Here is an 18,580-nt window from a genome sequence, read left to right on the forward strand (position 1 = left end):
TGGATGATTGATTGATACTTTAATACACAAAGATTTAAAAACAAACATGATTATGGAATTAAACTTTCCCTGTGCTCTGTGATGGAATCACTAGGCCACTTTTTTTTTCAGGGCTCGAAGGTGGTAGCTCTTGTCAAATGACTACGCTACCCAAATGACATCACAGGACAGCTCCTTTGGTATCTGCCAGACTACTGATCTTTCTATGTAGACCAGAGAATTTTCCACCAGACCAGCAACACGATTGGGAAAATAACTGTGGTCACACACAATGGCCGAAAGGTTGGCAAATAGAGATAGGTGTTTTTCTGCAGTTTCAGCAGAGGACATCGCAACTGCAGAGAGAGAACCTGTGTTATCTTGGGCTGCCACACAGCCAGTCTCACTTTGTGAGACACCAAAGCGAACCATCAGATGGTGGAAATGGCCTGGAACTGGCGTGCAATTGGATTGTTGTTCCAGCCGCCTTACATGGAAAACAGACACAATACAGAATTACTTCCGAGGCATAGCATATAAAGACATCAGTTGTTTCCAGAATGTATTATCAACCCTACGTGACGCTCTGATTGAATTAAATAGGAGTTCCAAGGGATCCTGGATGAACCTGTAAGTGAGAACATATCCATGAACTTGGAGAAATCCGGGATCATCAGCATCCGTGTGTCTATATAAATGACAAATCCGATTACGGACAATTACCTCAAGAACCCTCAAAAAGCACTATATAATGATGTTTGGTCAAAGCAGTTCAATGAATTTCAACAATCACATCAATCAGTAATGTTGAACCACCATTTGTTGAGTGCCTATCACAGGTTCGCAAACTCACAAAGAATTTAAATTGTAAACAGCTCCCAGGGCAGACAGATAATCAGTTTGCATCATGTTTTTAGAAATGGGAACGTTATTTTGTTTAGCTTGTACAGTGTACTTTCAGGACAATGGAACTGCAGATATTAAAGGCCTACTGAAACCACTACTACCGACCACGCAGTCTGATAGTTTATATATCAATGATGAAATCTTAACATTGCAACACAGCCAATAACGCCGGTTTAGTTGACTAAATTACAATTTTAATTTTCCAGCAGAGTTTCCTGTTGAAAACGTCGCGAAATGATGACGTGTATGATGACGCGTGTTTGTGACGTTATTGGTTGGAGGGGACATTTTAGCCCAGCACCACTCACGGCTAAAAGTCGTCTCTTTTCATCGTGCAATTACACAGTATTTTGGACATCTGTGTTGCTGAATCTTTTGCAATTTGTTCAATTAATAATGGAGACTATAAAGAAGAATGCTGTTGGTGGAAAGCGTTGGATTGCAGCTGTCTTTAGCACCGAAACACAGCCGGTGTTTCTTTGTTTCTTGTGAAGCTTTAACACAGAGCGGTCACGCAAACATGTTTCTCTACGTCAACCAGCAAGTTGTAGGTGAGAAAATTGTGATATTAAGTCGGCCCTTACCGGAGACTTGAGTGGATTACGCGACCTCGGCTTCTCTCAGAGACACTGGCGTTCACCGCAACCATTCGACTTTCAGGTATGACTTTATAATCTCACTAAAATACTATTAACACAATAAGCAGATAAGGGATTTTCCAGAATTATTCTAGTAAATGTGTCTGATTACATCTGAAGCTCTCCCACTGCCGCCGCCTGGAGCCGTCGCCTCACCGGTGACGTCACGCGCACATCGTCTGCTACTTCCAGTACAGGCAAGGCTTTTTTATTAGCGACCAAAAGTTGCAAACTTTATCATTGATGTTCACTACTAAATCCTTTCAGCAAAAATATGGCAATATCGTGAAATGATCAAGTATGACACATAGAATGGACCTGCTATCCCCGTTTGAATATGAAAATCGCATTTCAGTAGGCCTTTAGTGAACTCACAAGAAAACATACATTGAATACTAGATAAAACCAACAAGAACACAACTTTGTGTTGAACACCATTTAAAGGAAATCATTGTACAAACATACTTACCATCCATATCATTGATGTTGTGTAATACATGACTGTTAGAAGCATCTCTAGGACCTGCAATACACTGCAAACAAGACAAACATCAGAGAACAGTGAAAAACATTGAAATGGGCATCATTTCAGCAAACATATTGCAAAAACACTTGTCATGTGGAACTTAAGTTTAAATTTTCCTGAAGGAACTCTCCTGAAGGAATCAATAATGTTCTATCTATCTATCTATTTATCTATCTCTCTGAAGATAGAATCCTGAAGCCGGATTTAAATGGAAGATGCGAGACTACTGGTCTGGGTAAGGAGTCAGTTAAATTAGAACAAGTTTTTTCTGCTTTGATTGTTTCAGAGTTGGACATGTGTTCTACTGAGGTGGCAAACTATGATGCGTGCAGTTTCTCCCAAAACGTTGTTAGTTAATGATATCATTAGAGACAACAATCTTAACGTCATCGGTCTCAGCGAAACCTGGCTTAAACCAAACGACTTTTTTGCGCTAAATGAGGCATGTCCTCCTAACTTTACACACGCGCACATTGCCCGTCCCCTTAAAAGGGGTGGAGGGGTCGCACTAATATACAACGAAAACTTTAACCTTAGTCCTAACATAAATAATAAATATAAATCGTTTGAGGTGCTTACTATGAGGTCTGTCACACCGCTGCCTCTACACCTGGCTGTTATCTACCACCCCCCAGGGCCCTATTCGGACTTTATCAATGAATTCTCAGAGTTCGTTGCTGATCTAGTGACGCACGCCGATAATATAATCATAATGGGGGACTTTAATATCCATATGAATACCCCATCGGACCCACCGTGCGTAGCGCTCCAGACTATAATTGATAGCTGTGGTCTTACACAAATAATAAATGAACCCACGTATCGCAACGGTAATACGATAGACCTAGTGCTTGTCAGGGGTATCACCGTTTCTAAAGTTACGATACTCCCGTATATTAATGTATTGTCCGATCATTACCTTATAAAATTCGAGGTTCAGACGCATCTTCGTCAAACTAATAATAATAATAACTGCTATAGCAGCCGCAATATTAATACGGCCACAACGACAACTCTTGCTGACCTACTGCCCTCGGTAATGGCACCATTCCCAAAGTATGTGGGCTCTATTGATAACCTCACTAACAACTTTAACAACGCCCTGCGCGAAACCATTGATAACATAGCACCGCTAAAGTTAAAAAAGGTTCCAAAAAAGCGTACCCCGTGGTTTACAGAAGAAACTAGAGCTCAGAAATTATTATGTAGAAAGCTGGAACGCAAATGGCGCACGACTAAACTCGAGGTGCACCATCAAGCATGGAGTGATAGTTTAATAACTTATAAACGCATGCTTACCTTAGCTAAAGCTAAATATTACTCAACTCTCATCCACCGTAATAAAAACGATCCCAAATTTTTGTTTAGTACGGTAAAATCGCTAACCCAACAAGGGACCCCGTCCAGTAGCTCCACCCACTCAGCTGATGACTTTATGCAATTCTTTAATAAGACAATTGAAGTTATTAGAAAGGAGATTAAAGACAATGTGTCCCAGCTACAACGGGGTTCTATTAACACAGATACGACTGTATATACGGCGAATATTGCCCTCCAAAATAGTTCCTCTCGTTTTGAGGAAATAACATTAGAGGAATTGTTACAACGTGTAAATGGAATAAAACAAACAACATGTTTACTTGACCCTCTTCCTGGGAAACTGATCAAGGAGCTCTTTGTATTATTAGGTCCATCAGTGCTAAATATTATAAACTTATCACTTTCCTCGGGCACTGTTCCCCTAGCATTCAAAAAAGCGGTTATTCATCCTCTTCTTAAAAGACCTAACCTCGATCCTGACTTCATGGTAAACTACCAACCGGTGTCTCACCTTCCATTTATTTCAAAAATCCTCGAAAAAATTGTTGCGGAGCAGTTAAATGAACACTTAGCGTCTAACAATCTATGTGAAACCTTTCAATCCGGTTTCAGGGCAAATCACTCTACGGAGACAGCCCTCGCAAAAATGACTAATGATCTATTGCTAACGATGGATTCTGATGCGTCATCTATGTTGCTGCTCCTCGATCTTAGCGCTGCTTTCGATACCGTCGATCATAATATTTTATTAGAACGTATCAAAACACGAATTGGTATGTCAGACTTAGCCCTGTCTTGGTTTAACTCTTATCTTACTGATAGGATGCAGTGCGTCTCCCATAACAATGTGACCTCGGACTACGTTAAGGTAATGTGTGGAGTTCCCCAGGGTTCGGTCCTTGGCCCTGCACTCTTCAGCATCTACATGCTGCCGCTAGGTGACATCATATGCAAGTACGGTGTTAGCTTTCACTGTTATGCTGATGACACCCAACTCTACATGCCCCTAAATCTGACCAACACGCCGGATTGTAGTCAGCTGGAGGCATGTCTTAATGAAATTAAACAATGGATGTCCGCTAACTTTTTGCAACTCAACGCCAAAAAAACGGAAATGCTGATTATCGGTCCTGCTAGACACCAACCTCTATTTAATAATACAACTCTAACATTTGACAACCAAACAATTAAACAAGGCGACACGGTAAAGAATCTGGGTATTATCTTCGACCCAACTCTCTCCTTTGAGTCACACATTAAAAGTGTTACTAAAACGGCCTTCTTTCATCTCCGTAATATCGCTAAAATTCGCTCCATTCTGTCCACTAAAGACGCTGAGATCATTATCCATGCATTTGTTACGTCTCGCCTCGACTACTGTAACGTATTATTTTCGGGTCTCCCCATGTCTAGCATTAAAAGATTACAGTAGGTACAAAATGCGGCTGCTAGACTTTTGACAAGAACAAGAAAGTTTGATCACATTACGCCTGTACTGGCTCACCTGCACTGGCTTCCTGTGCACTTAAGATGTGACTTTAAGGTTTTACTACTTACGTATAAAATACTACACGGTCTACCTCCATCCTATCTTGCCGATTGTATTGTACAATATGTCCCGGCGAGAAATCTGAGTTCAAAGGACTCCGGCTTATTAGTGATTCCCAAAGCCCAAAAAAGTCTGCGGGCTATAGAGCGTTTTCATTTCGGGCTCCAGTACTCTGGAATGCCCTCCCGGTAACAGTTCGAGATGCCACCTCAGTAGAAGCATTTAAGTCTCACCTTAAAACTCATTTGTATACTGTAGCCTTTAAATAGACTCCCTTTTTAGACCAGTTGATCTGCCGTTTCTTTTCTTTTTCTCCTATGTCCCACTCTCCCTTGTGGAGGGGGTCCGGTCCGGACCGGTGGCCATGTACTGCTTGCCTGTGTATCGGCTGGGGACATCCCTGCGCTGCTGATCCGCCTCCGCTTGGGATGTTTTCCTGCTGGCTCCGCTGTGAACGGGACTCTCGCTGCTGTGTCGGATCCGCTTTGGACTGGACTCTCGCGACTGTGTGGGTCCATTATGGATTGAACTTTCACAGTATCATGTTAGACCTGTTCGACATCCATTGCTTTCCTCCTCTCCAAGGTTCTCATAGTCATCATTATCACCGACGTCCCACTGGGTCATCATTGTCACCGACGTCCCACTGGGTGTGAGTTTTCCTTGCCCTTATGTGGGCCTACCGAGGATGTCGTAGTGGTTTGTGCAGCCCTTTGAGACACTAGTGATTTAGAGCTATATAAGTAAACATTGATTGATTGATCGATCTTTCTATCTATCTATCTATCTATCTATCCATCCATCTATCTATCTATCTATCTATCTATCTATCTATGTAAAGGTGCCATATGTTGTAGTGTGGCCAGATATGGTACTGCAATCACAGTCACAATTTTGTAGTCCCTTCCTTCTCTCTATGACTGTGGTTGCCAGATACACAGCAGAATCCGAATCCTACTCGAAGAAGCTTCAAATGGCAATCACTGAGTCCTACGCTGTAGGTTTCTCTTGTTTATGCTTCTTGCAAGATGGTTTACTAAGTCATTATGTTACATTTTACTGATGTCGATTAGCCAAATGTATTTGTAAAGTTACGCAGCAATATTTTTGTCGGGAGTCGGGACAGATTGTTGGCATTACCCTGCTAAAATGTCTAGTTTGAACGCACGGACACCCATAGAAATAATTATATATAATAATAAATAATATATTATATATCGCATAGGCCTACTCTGATGATAAGTCAAGGCCAACAGTAAAATTACCGGCACATTTCGTTCTGCATAACTCCATGTTGCATCCAACCTGACGCATTGCATTCTCTTCCATGTACGCACATCACCATCTTTCAGTGCAGGGTGCAATTCTATGAGCCAACCCACGTAACGCAAAAAACATGTTACACATATATCATATAGCCTACTACCATGTCAATACAAAAAGTAGAACATCATTACATGTAATGCATTATATTGTGTCAAGCACATACCACCCCATATGTGTTTGATGCACATACAGTACCAGAAACTGCAATTAGCTGTGCTAATGTTGGAACACATTTCCTCAGCGTATCAGCATATTGAGAAGGAAATCTGCACTGACACTACCCATATCTACATAGTTTTTTTTGGTCGAAAATATATTTTGCCCTGCCAGTTGGATGACTCATCAACATACAGGCTAACGGGCATATAATTTCCCCGTTAGCCTATATGTTGATGTGTCATTGACCGGGCTAGCATGTAACGTAGTAACTACATTAGTGTGATGGTGCTTCGGTCCTAAGCATTTGTTGCAGGAACATACTAGTTTTGTTAGACAAGATCATAGACTGTATTGGACAGTATAGTTTACATAACAAATGTCCATTTCCATTTATTACAAGTAATAAGAAAACGTAAGTGCCTGACATATATATCAAGGAGGAAATTAGCAAGTTTGGCGTCAGATGAAAAAATCTTCTCCATCTTTCAAAGGCATCCCCAATACAAATCCTCGTTTTGTTCCTGGCTTTGTCATGAACAACTTGAGAATCGTAACGACGCCTTTTAGATTTACTAAGGTCTGACATGTTTAGTAACTTACCAGTTACAGTAGCTAGACGAAGAGGGCGGTGTGTAACTGGAAACCTTGATGTGACACCCTCACGCACATTTTAATTAGTCAAACGGTGGAGGGTAGGGCATCAAAATTAAAACAATAAAACTATTTCGGGGCTGAATACCTAATTTTGAAATGAGCATATTCTGGCTGAACTAAATGTTATCAGTTATAAAGTTATTTAAAAAGAAAATAATTTATTAAATCCCTTTGACATATCAGGACCATTTATGATGACTTGACATTAAATTATTACGTATGGCACCTTTAAAACAAGTTGGTTTAAATATTTATTTAACAAAACTAATTTTCATACATATCTGTTGATAATGAAGCAAAGGTTCGAAAATTGAGACTATGACAATAGCCAAATTAACTGGATGACCAACTGTTGTACAGTCAGATGTTCAGTTATTTACATTTTCAAGTAAATCTATATTTAAACCTGACAGCTAGCTTGCTGTTGGTGAATTACATGTAAATACATTCTGTGCAACAAATCGATGGTCAATGTTAAACCAAGAATATATGTTTTTTAGCATTATCGTGTCTGTTGTAATCTAAGTCAGTGTTAAGGAATGTGACTAATTAAGTCTCAGTTCATATCCGGAACACTGGCACTAAACATGCAGTAGATAACTAAGATAGCTGCAAAAGCAGGCAACAATTTCGCTAGTGGGTAAAAGGATCTTCCATCCATCCATTTGGGTCCCTTCAATTCACAAAATTAACCATTACTAATGTTCACTCTTGTGAACCATTTTCCATGGTCTGCCGATTTGTTCCAGAATACGCAGCATAATACTCTGTGATCGTGTTCATTCTTGTGGTTTCTGCAGCTCAAGGAGGAGTAGAATACCGGTTCAAGATGGCGGACTAATTTCCTGCGCCACTGTACCCAATGGGGTATCTAGTCATGTTTGATATCTATGCTGTGGCCCATACAGACCACTTTGTGAAAGAGACATTTGTTGGCAGCCCTCTAGGGCAGTGGTTCTCAACCTTTTTTCAGTGATGTAGTCCCTGTGAACATGTTTTTAATTCAAGTACTTCCTAATCAGAGCAAAGCATTTTTGGTTGAAAAAAAGAGACAAAGAAGTAAAATACAGCACTATGTCATCAGTTTCTGATTTATTAAATTGTATAACAGTGCAAAATGTTGCTCATTTGTAGTGGTCTTTCTTGAACTATTTGGGAAAAAAAGATATAAAAATAACTAAAAACTTGTTGAAAACAAACAAGTGATTCAATTACAAATAAAGATTTGTACACATAGAAGTAATCATCAACTTAATCTTTGGGGATTGTAATAGAGATCCATCTGGATTCATGAACTTAATTATTTTCTTCACAAAAAAATTAATCTTTAACATCAATATTTATGGTACGCGTACCCCTGGGGGTACTTGAAGGTATGCCAAGGGGTACGTGAGGTTTTTTTTAATATTTAAAAATAGCAACAATTAAAAAATCCTCTATAAATAGATGTATTGAATAATACTTCAACAAAATATGATTGTAAGTTCATAAACTGTGAAAAAAAAATACAACAATGCAATTTTCAGTGTTGACAGCTAAATTTTTTGTGGACATGTTCCATAAATATTGATGTTAAAGATTTCTTTTTTTGTGAAGAAATGTTTAGAATTAAGTACATTAATCCAGATGGATCTCTTTACAATCCCCAAAAGAGGCCACTTTAAGTTGATGATTACTTCTATCTGTAGAAATATTTATTTATAATTGAATCACTTGTTTATTTTTCAACACATTTTTTGTTATTTTATATCTTTTTTTCCAAATAGTTCAAGAAAGACCACTACAAATGAGCAATATTTTGCACTGTTATACAATCTAATAAATCAGAAACTGATGACACATCAGTGCTGTATTTTACTTCTTTATATCTATTTTTTCAACCGAAAATGCTTTGCTCTGATTAGGGTGTACTTGAATTAAAAAAATGTTCACAGCGGATATGACTGGAAAAAGGTTGAGAACCACTGCTCTAGGGGACGCTCACGGCTCTATAATGGGCACCGGCTCTATAGTTAAGAAAGACTGATCTACCTAACTTGCTTTAATTAATTCACTTAATTATGGCACAAACCCAATCCTCTTTATTAATATATTGTTTTAATATTTGAATAAATTCGACACGTCACTGTTTATACTTACATTGGCTGTACTTTTTGAACGTATTTTTAGGGAATGACAGAAACGGCTTTGACCGGCTAATAAACAAACACAATATCGATCTTTTAATGCAGTTTACCTTGTAAATAGCCACCTTGTTTGTAATTTAACCTATAGAGTTTTAAACACTGCTAAATTGTACAGAAAAAAAAAACATTTATTTGACTTTTACAGTAGTTCATGAACTTAGTAAAACATTTGAAATATCTTTGTCGATGTTGTGTGAAAAATAAATGCAACATGACTAAATGAAGTAGATGTGTGGTCCATTCGTGCTAAAAAAAAAAAGAAGAACAATCCTAAACTCTCCATTGCTCCTCCCAATGACTTCCTCCTAAACTCGCATTTCCAACCAAAAAAATAAGTGTTATCCTTTTAAGCATAGTTAACTGCAACACTAATCAAGTAAGTATAATTTGCCTGTTTCAATATGCCCTCTCAGATTTACGAATGCGTTCTAACGGATCACTTTGTACATGGAACATGTCGTAGAACTTGAAAATGTTGTCGTCACTTTTCTCTTGTTTTTGTTCGGACTGCTTGCTGCTCCTGGCTAGCTTGGAATGCTAACCCAGCATTTTGGTAAACAAGACCAGCGTGTGGACTACTACAAACAATTTCGGTTTGGATGAGTGGTCAAACGGTTATATTTAATAGTATAACCAACATATATGTTTACCTTTTAAGCTGATGATTATTACGGTGCATCCTCGCTAACTTTTGGGATCGTAGTTAAGTTAGCCTCTCACTGGAACGCCTCGGGCTACAAACATTCAACAAAACTAGCCTGTATTTAACAGTCTCTTTATAATGAATAACCACAATAAAATATTAAACACCAGTTTTGATGTCATAGTAAAGGTGAGAGACTTCGCCAATTTAGATGAATATTGAAACCTTAACATTTAAGTATATTCATTTATTTGATTTATTTCAGGCAATTACATCAAAATAAAGTACATGGTAGACAACACATATTACTATATCCATCCATCCATTTTCTACCCCTTATTACCTTTGGGGTCGCGGGGGGCGCTGGTGCCTATCTCAGCTACAATCGGGCGGAAGGCGGTGTACACCCTGGACAAGTCGCCACCTCATCGCAGGGCCAACACATATAGACAGACAACATTCACACACTAAGGCCAATATAGTGTTGCCAATCAACCTATATAATGCAAAAGATAATGTACAATATGTAAACATGATGATCCAGTTTTGCCTGAAAGGGAGTGGGAAGAAGGTGATTTAGTTAATCCCACCCCCAGTTCTTCATTCAGTGATTAGTTCATTGAGTTTCACTGTTACTTAGTTTAAGGATTATAATACAAATTTGTAAAATGGTGGCATTACCACAGGTAACAATAATTAATACACTGTAACAATAATTTGCATTTACAATGTAGGAAGAATGAACACATCAACAATGGTAATAGAAAAAACACCAACAATGGTAATAGACAACACAGCAATAATAGTAAGAAAAAATTGAGCACATGTTAACACTTTGGAACAGAGTACAACAGCAGGTCAAATTAAAGACCCTCATCTCTTTATTTGAACCAGACCCGATGTTTGTATAGTAAATTAAATTCTATCCATCCTTTTTCTACCACTTATTCCCTTCGACGTTGCAGGTTTTTGTCCTATTCAGTGGCCTAGTGGTTAGAATGTCCGCCTTGAGATCGGTAGGTTGTGAGTTGGAACCCTGGCCGAGTCATACCAAAGACTAAAAAAATGGGATCCGTTACCTCCCTGCTTGCATTCAGCATCAAGGGTTGGAATTGGGGTTTAAAACACAAAAAATTATTCCCGGGCACGGTCACTGATGCTGCCAACTGCTCTCCTCACCTCCCAGGCTTTGAACAAGGGGATGGGTCAAATGCAGAGGACACATTCCACCACACCTAGTGTGTGTGTGACAATCATTGGTACTTTAACTTAATTTTTGGGGGTATATTATTATTTTTCCACATTGTCATAAATTGTTCTTGCATTTTACAGGCGGATGGTCCGCTGTTTCCCCTCCAAGATGATCCACTCGTAGCAGAGCAGCCTTGACGTAGCAGTTATGTCCCCCAAAGTGCCAGTCAACCATGGCAGAGGAGATTTTTCTGCAGTGCAAGTTGCTGTTCGAGTGCGTCCGTTGCTTCCTAAAGAGCTCCTCCACTGCCATGAGAGCTGCATCACTGTAGACTCTGAACTCCAGCGGGTCACCCTGGGTCATGACAGACACTTCCTGTGTGATTTCTTGTTTGAGGAAACCTGCCACCAAGAGGAGGTTTATTCTGTGTCAGTGCAGCCTCTCATTGATGCTTTCTTTCAAGGGTTCAATGCTACAGTTTTTGCTTACGGTCAGACAGGCTCAGGGAAGACGTACACCATTGGAGAAGCTAATATATGTAAGTAGAACAATTTCCCTTGTGGATCATTAAAGTTTAAAGTTTGTCTCATATAATATTTTAATGTTGTAACTTATTTAGCTTTAGAGCAGTTTTACTTTTCTGTGCACATTACTCACTCTTAATTGGTCTTTTAGCTTCATTCCGAGATGAGGAGCAAGGCATCATCCCCAGGGCTGTTGCAGACGTCTTCAAGCTGCTGGATGAAAATGATCTTACAGACTTTTCAGTCCGAGTTTCCTACTTAGAGGTCTACAAAGAGGAATTTAAGGACCTACTGGAGGTGGAAACTGCAAGCAAGGACATCCATATCCGGGAAGATAAGGGCAACATTGGTGAGGACTCTTTAAATTGATGTTGAATGATACATTTATCCATTATAATGGGGGTGGGCCATCTTAGGCACCTCATGTGTCGATTTGATTACGATACATTTATTACATGATTGTAATGATTATTGCTATCGATATTGGAGGCAACTTTTTCCCTACACAGAAATGTTGTCAGCATCCCTTAAATACATTACGCTTATATCAGACATACTGATCCACGCCATAAGTGGCAAGTGTAATAAATTAAGTGCCTTTTGAAATAGCACTTCTTTTAACCAAAATTCTCTGCTTTTTTTATAGATTTTGGTACTAGTATGTTGTTCGGAAATATTACATATATAAAGACTTCCCAGCAAAATCACTGTTGACAATAAAAATACATAACATGGCACTGAGGATTTGAGGCGTCCACACTACAGAATAACCAAAAATGTATGTCACTTTAAATAAAAAGGCATAAACAGTAGCCAATTTTGCAATAAAGCGATTGTTGATTGACCGCCTCCTCTTCATCATTAACGTCACAGTAGACGCTATAATACAGCCGTCCCTTAAAATGGTCCGGGTGGCTTTTTTTGTCAATGCCAACTCCTAGGTGATGCGGTTCTGTTGATGTTATTTTGCTATCATGGAAAGCAATATCTTTTTTTAACATTTGCTAATCGATACTGATTGTCACATCGGGATGCATTGACACACCTCTAATTCACATAGTCACTGTCTACAGGTATACTGTACCTGAGCTCTAGTACCAGAGCAATATCTACAAATCTGCCTTTAATAAAGCTATGCAACCCTCTGTCTATAAAAGTTGGAACTTGGAAGTAATAATTTGGATGCCTCCTATCAGTAATGGTGGATTTTTGTGATCGCAATTGTTATTTAATGCCTTTCAAAACCGAACACAAATGATGATCCCCTCTGGCTAATATATTCCTTGGACTTTCCGAGTTGACAAGCTAGCAGCTAATTATGTATCACTATAAATTGTTTTAGCCACTCCCCTAAGTTATTAATTATCACATCCAATATGGCAAAATTGTTGTTACACATGGAGAGCAAGCAGGAGCAGGTATCTTAATAGCTAAACCAGCTGCTAAGCTTATCTAATCTCAGAAATATTTCTAAAGTGAGAAATCTGTTGTTAAAATTGGATCTCGAAATGATCATTCAGGCGTTCATTTCGTCTCTTATTGACTTTTGCAATTTTCTTTTCACTCTTTTCAACATGTCAACGCTAAAGAGACTTCAGACTGTACAAAATGCGTCTGCCAGAGTTTTGACCGGTGCAACCAGAACAACCCATATTACCCCCATTTTATCCAGTCTTCATTGGCTTTCAGTTAAATTCCGCATTGAGTTTAAGGTTTTAGTCCTGATATTCCGTGCATTGCACGGTGGGAACCCTCAGTACATCACTGACTTGCTATGCCCCTACTCTTCAGAGCGCAGCCTCCGGTCTTCAGGCCAGTGTCTTCTAAAGATTCCAAAAACTTGTTTTAAAACCCATGGAGACCTGGTATTCCAGGCTATAGCTCCCAGACTGGAACAATTTGCACCAGTCCCTCCGTTATGTTGACTGTGTTGAAACTTTTAAGAAACATTTGAAAACTTCTCTTTTTAGTAAAGCTTTTAGTTGATGCACGTTTTAATTATCACTTTTAATCCACTTTGTATCCTTTTCATGATGTTGCCCCTGTTGTTTTATTGTATTGTTGTTTTACTTCACCTTTGTGATTTTATCTGTGAAAATCGCTTTATAAATACAATTTACTTACTGACTTACTTACTTAAGCTAGCTAGAAACAAAAGAAGAAATAAGTGCTTAGTAAACTTTAGGAAGTGGAGATGGAAATGCCTTACAGCAGAAGTTAATTTTCTGTTAATATCTGCTTACCAAGTAGATTAATAAGAGTCTAGAGAGAGGATAATATGGCAACTGTTGGTGCGTCAGCATTGTAACAGTCAGTACACTACATGCAAGAAGGCGGATCAATCCATTAATTGATGCTGTCAACACGAAGGCCAATATCAGTATATGACCGATGCTAGAGTGATTAGATTGATATCTTGAAAAATATTTTATTTTATTTTTTTCAATGTTTACAAATTCAGATAAATTCCTTGGACACAGTAGAACTTTGAGGTCAAAAGAAATATCAATGGGTAGTCTGTAGTAGTGTTTGATTTTGTTTTGTCATATTGTATCATTGACTTTGTTTTACTTCAAACAACTGTATGTAATAAAAGAGAATAAGGAACTACTTTAAATAGTGTGCTAACAATGTTAAACTGTCAATAGCACTCACAATAAATACATTGAAGGATTTACAGTTAATGCTAGATGTGGGGGAAATAATTGATTTTTAGATTCATCGCAATTTGGCAATGGACTATTATAGAATCGATTAGTAAACGTCAATAATCGATAAACGATTTATTTATTGTAAATAAAGTAATGCACACAGTTTTCAAATTTGGCTGACTGTAGTTAACGACCTCACAGAGAGATCCCACCAGCTCCTTTGTTATCGGGCATTTGCACACATTTTCATTAATTTAATAAATGTGGGAATTCATTTAACTAACCAATTGTTAATTGAATCGTAGCTCCTGAATCGTAATGGAATTGTGAGGTGCCCAACGATTCCCACCTCTAGTTAATGCATGTGATCAGTATCACTATTGGTATCGGCCGATTTCATTCATGGATTATTGGTCTCGGAATCAGCAGCAACTTCCCTTGTAATAATGCTTATTTACTGAATGTAAAACATTTTTTTCGATCTCATTATCATCATGCATGTCTATGTAATGTTGTGGACATAGTGTATTGTATAAAGTCTCCCTTGTTTATTTACATGCTTCTTTTTGTGTGCATATTAGTCCTGTGTGGTGTAAAGGAGTGTGAAGTGGAGGGTCTTGATGAGGTGTTGAGTTTACTGGAATCAGGAAACACAGCGAGACACACTGGTGCAACCCAAATGAATCCAAACTCGAGCCGCTCCCACACTATCTTCACCTTGTACATGGATCAGCGGCGGGGGAGTTTGCGCCTTTACGGGAATGCGACAAGCACCGGACCCCAAATGTTGTCTTCCAAGTTCCATTTTGTAGACCTGGCAGGCTCAGAGCGCATCCTGAGGACAGGCAACACAGGCGAGAGACTAAAAGAGAGCATCCAGATTAACAGTGGCCTTCTTGCACTGGGGAACGTTATCGGAGCCCTTGGTGACCCCAAAAGAAAAGGCTCTCACATACCTTATAGAGATTCTAAAATCACAAGGTGAGTTTATAGCAATATCACATTATTAGCCTTAATATTAATGTTAGATGTGTGTTTTGAACTTGTTTCGTTATTTCAACCAGGATACTTAAAGACTCCTTGGGAGGAAATTCAAAAACCCTGATGATCGCCTGCGTCAGCCCATCTTCCTCAGACTTTGATGAAAGTCTTAACACGCTAAATTATGCAACAAGGGCCCGCAATATTCAGAATCGGGCTACTGTCAACTGCAAGCGGGAGCCTGATCGTGTGGAAGGGCTGGAGCAACAAATCAAGGCCCTTCGCCGAGCCTTGGAAAACCGCCATCGTTCAGAGACCCGCATTATCGCTCATGCTGATCCTAACCGAAGACTACGACTTGGCGAAGGAGAAATCAGCAGGCTTCAAGTCCAAAGTGTGCACTATAGGACTTGCACAGACACCGCTTACAGGTCATTACATGATTTATACTAAGTTACACCATTTACAAGAAAGTACATGTATATACGGTACTGAATTATAAAGATAATCGGATATTACCAAGTTGTATTTTGTAACTAACAAAGTTGCAGTATTGACCCAATGTAAACCCAATTTTTGATAATTTCTTGCACATAGATTGCTACGTGAGCTGCAAAGTGAAGGCGCGCTGACCGCGGAACAGACTCTGAAAGTGAAAGAGTGGATCTGCTCTGTGGAAGAGGAACGGAGTAGACTGACAACTGCCTCTGGACCAGACAGCGGGATCGAGAACAGTTCTACTGAGGAAAACGTCGCTTTAAGAAGGGAAAGACCTTCTGTGAACAACCAGGTATGTCTTGAACAAACATTTAAAACCAGTGCAGTGTGACTCATAAAATGGCTCATAACAATATTTCCACCGGACATTGTCTAGTTTTTTTTTCAACTACTTAAAAGCATAATTAGAGTGTATGGCAAGGTATCATTATATATACAGCTAATTTTGTGCACAAGCTAATTCAAATGGCTTTACAGATGCATACAGTCTGCAAAAAAACAAGAGGGGGCTGTTCCTTATAAATCTAAAATATTTTGAGTTTTCAATTAATCTAATATACTTTTTCTCACCATATTTACATTTTGAACAGATGATTGTAATTGTTTATTGTGTTATCTGTTTGGATATGAAGGTCCATTACTAATATAACTTTGTAATTTTTGGCTTTTTAAACCCAGGATTCCGACTCTTTGGAGGAGAGGTGGAGCTATGAACATGACAGTGTGAAAGATGGAGAGAAGGATCCGCCTGCCGTAGCCAGGCTTCAAACACAGATCCTGCACTTAGAGCAAGAGAATACAGACTTCCTGGCAGCTCTGGAGGATGCTATGGAACAATACAAGCTGCAGGTTAGAAGTGTCAATATTGATTTGGGGGGACATGGTAAAAGACAAATGATTGTTAACCCAATACTTATTTTACTCTTGTGTTTTTATATATTCTATAATTCTCATTAGGTTTTACTTTGAGTTGTTTCACCTCATGTTTGACAATATTTGTGTTTGTTTACTTTCTCAGAGTGATAAGCTACAGGAGCAACAGGACCTGATAGCAGAGTTGCAGTGTTTGATTTCCAGTCCTGGGCTGCATGGACTTGGCCATAATTTGTGTTTACGGCCACACACTGCCCCAATGGGCTCCATGCAGCATAGCATAAATGGAGGATTGCAGGTAACCAATCACCATATGTTTAAAGAAACATTTGTGTCAAAGGGAGCTTATATTATCTAGAATATTTATTTTTTTGTACTGATTTTTTACTTTAAAATGATGGGGTGTATTTAACGAGGTATCACAGGTTAAAATCAGCTATCCAAGCTTGCATTGTTGTGGTTGAAGGTTGGTAAACAGGATGTCTGTCTCAATGAGGATCAGAAGACCTCAGGTGGTGCAGAAATCCATGAAGTGGAAGAAGAAAGCAGTCAGTCAAACCTGCCTAGAGTGAGACGAAGGTTTGTCCTTTAACATTACAGTTTGCAGCTTGCATGATGAAGATAATGTACAAAGTATGATGGGGTAATTCACATTATTATGTGTTCTCATGTTTTGTATGATGTCAATACACATTGCACATGACAGACAGGTGAACCAAACCTGGACCAAGAAGGACTTGCTTTCAGTTGGACGAATCAGTGGCAAAGGGCTCATATCTCAGCTGCCTGAGCCCGACCAGCATCCAAGTATAGCAAGAAATGCTTGTAAGTTTTACCTACCTAATGCAGAAAAAAGTACAAGCCCACTTTCTTTTTCATTTCTCTTTCTCTGCTGTATGTCACCCGTGACCCCAAAAGCGACAATGGATTGTAGGCGCTGGCGTTTGATCCTTTTGACCCGCCCCCTTCCTAGTTCAAACCTTCAAGTTACTTACACGCACAGAGAAGAAGGACAACGCCAGAGCATAAGCGCAGTGTTGGGTGTTTTTTTTTCTTGCTCACCTGTTTAAACTATGCACAGCAGCCATTGCATTCGTTTTTTAATCCTTTTGTATGAGGAAAAAAATTTCCCCGCGTTGACAGTGTGGATGAGGGCATTTAAAAATATTATTTAGATCACTTTATGACATGTTTTTGTTGCCCTGTTACATGATTACTTCAAAACTACATGGTTAACGTTATGAGCAAACAAATATTGCCATTTTCGGACTTTGCTGCTTTGCCATCTCCTCCTCCCTTGACACCATCTTCTGTGTTTCCTTACGGTCTTTCAGCAATTTTTCGATTTCTCGAGGGAAACATCAGTAGAAGAAGACACAAAAAAAGAGTACCGCAGGTTTTGACTCAGTCTTTCTCCCCTCGAGAGTGCTTGTGATTTTCAAGATCGCATTTGGCTTGAGCCTTTATACTTTTTACCCTCCAAACCCCTTTTCTCAAAGTCAGAATCATTCAAATGAATGCTGCAAATTAAACTTCTCTCACTTGGTCTATCTCATTTTGCGTGTGTCAATTTGACAGGGGAGGCCCATACTTTCCTCATATTCCCATCATTTGGAAATAAATGCAGGTTGACCCCTTCTTTAGTTGTATTGTTACAACCTGCAACAATGGATTTGGTAGCCATATTTGAAAATTCCTTCAAATTCTGTGCATACATACTGTGATTTGGGAAGACGAAGCTACCTATACACAATCATTGGAATATCACGTTGTCTCCAGGCTTTGATAGGCGACGTCAGCAGGCAGATTTGGCCCTGCCACATTTTGTAGCTAAAATTGAGCGTTCCAAAATGTGCTTAAACTTGTTCAGAAACAAGCCCAAAATCACTACTGTGTCAATGGAGGGGAGGGGCTTCCAGTTTTAGGATATGAAATGTCTGCATTAGAGGGGCCATTTACCCAAATTACAGGTACT

The 18,580-nt window shown here is 39.2% G+C and overlaps 1 protein-coding gene and 1 long non-coding RNA gene across 6 annotated transcripts in view; one reads left to right on the plus strand and one right to left on the minus strand.

The window, feature by feature from the left end:
- LOC133539246 (uncharacterized) lies at window positions 1-10,017 on the minus strand. Its single transcript, XR_009803221.1, has 4 exons — window positions 9,894-10,017; window positions 1,993-2,056; window positions 558-607; window positions 1-466 (listed from the first exon to the last, which is right to left on the minus strand). It is a non-coding gene; the product is annotated as an uncharacterized LOC133539246 (long non-coding RNA).
- The window catches only part of kif7 (kinesin family member 7), an 18,947-nt gene continuing 9,841 nt past the window's right edge, over window positions 9,475-18,580 (plus strand). For 2 of the 5 annotated variants that reach the window (XM_061881388.1, XM_061881415.1), the window contains exons 1-10: window positions 9,475-9,619; window positions 11,219-11,616; window positions 11,754-11,951; window positions 14,835-15,234; window positions 15,318-15,665; window positions 15,832-16,024; window positions 16,411-16,581; window positions 16,751-16,903; window positions 17,072-17,184; window positions 17,312-17,430. In XM_061881388.1, coding sequence (XP_061737372.1) covers window positions 11,286-11,616; window positions 11,754-11,951; window positions 14,835-15,234; window positions 15,318-15,665; window positions 15,832-16,024; window positions 16,411-16,581; window positions 16,751-16,903; window positions 17,072-17,184; window positions 17,312-17,430 — 2,026 coding nt within the window. In that variant the 5' untranslated portion in view covers window positions 9,475-9,619; window positions 11,219-11,285. Of the gene's footprint in view, window positions 9,620-10,490; window positions 11,146-11,218; window positions 11,617-11,753; window positions 11,952-14,834; window positions 15,235-15,317; window positions 15,666-15,831; window positions 16,025-16,410; window positions 16,582-16,750; window positions 16,904-17,071; window positions 17,185-17,311; window positions 17,431-18,580 lie in introns of those variants that run through there. The other 3 variants (XM_061881403.1, XM_061881411.1, XM_061881393.1) reach the window with 3 other exon arrangements.

Source organism: Nerophis ophidion, linkage group LG02 (assembly GCF_033978795.1).
Source record: "Nerophis ophidion isolate RoL-2023_Sa linkage group LG02, RoL_Noph_v1.0, whole genome shotgun sequence".
NCBI classification, from domain to species: Eukaryota; Metazoa; Chordata; class Actinopteri; order Syngnathiformes; family Syngnathidae; genus Nerophis; species Nerophis ophidion.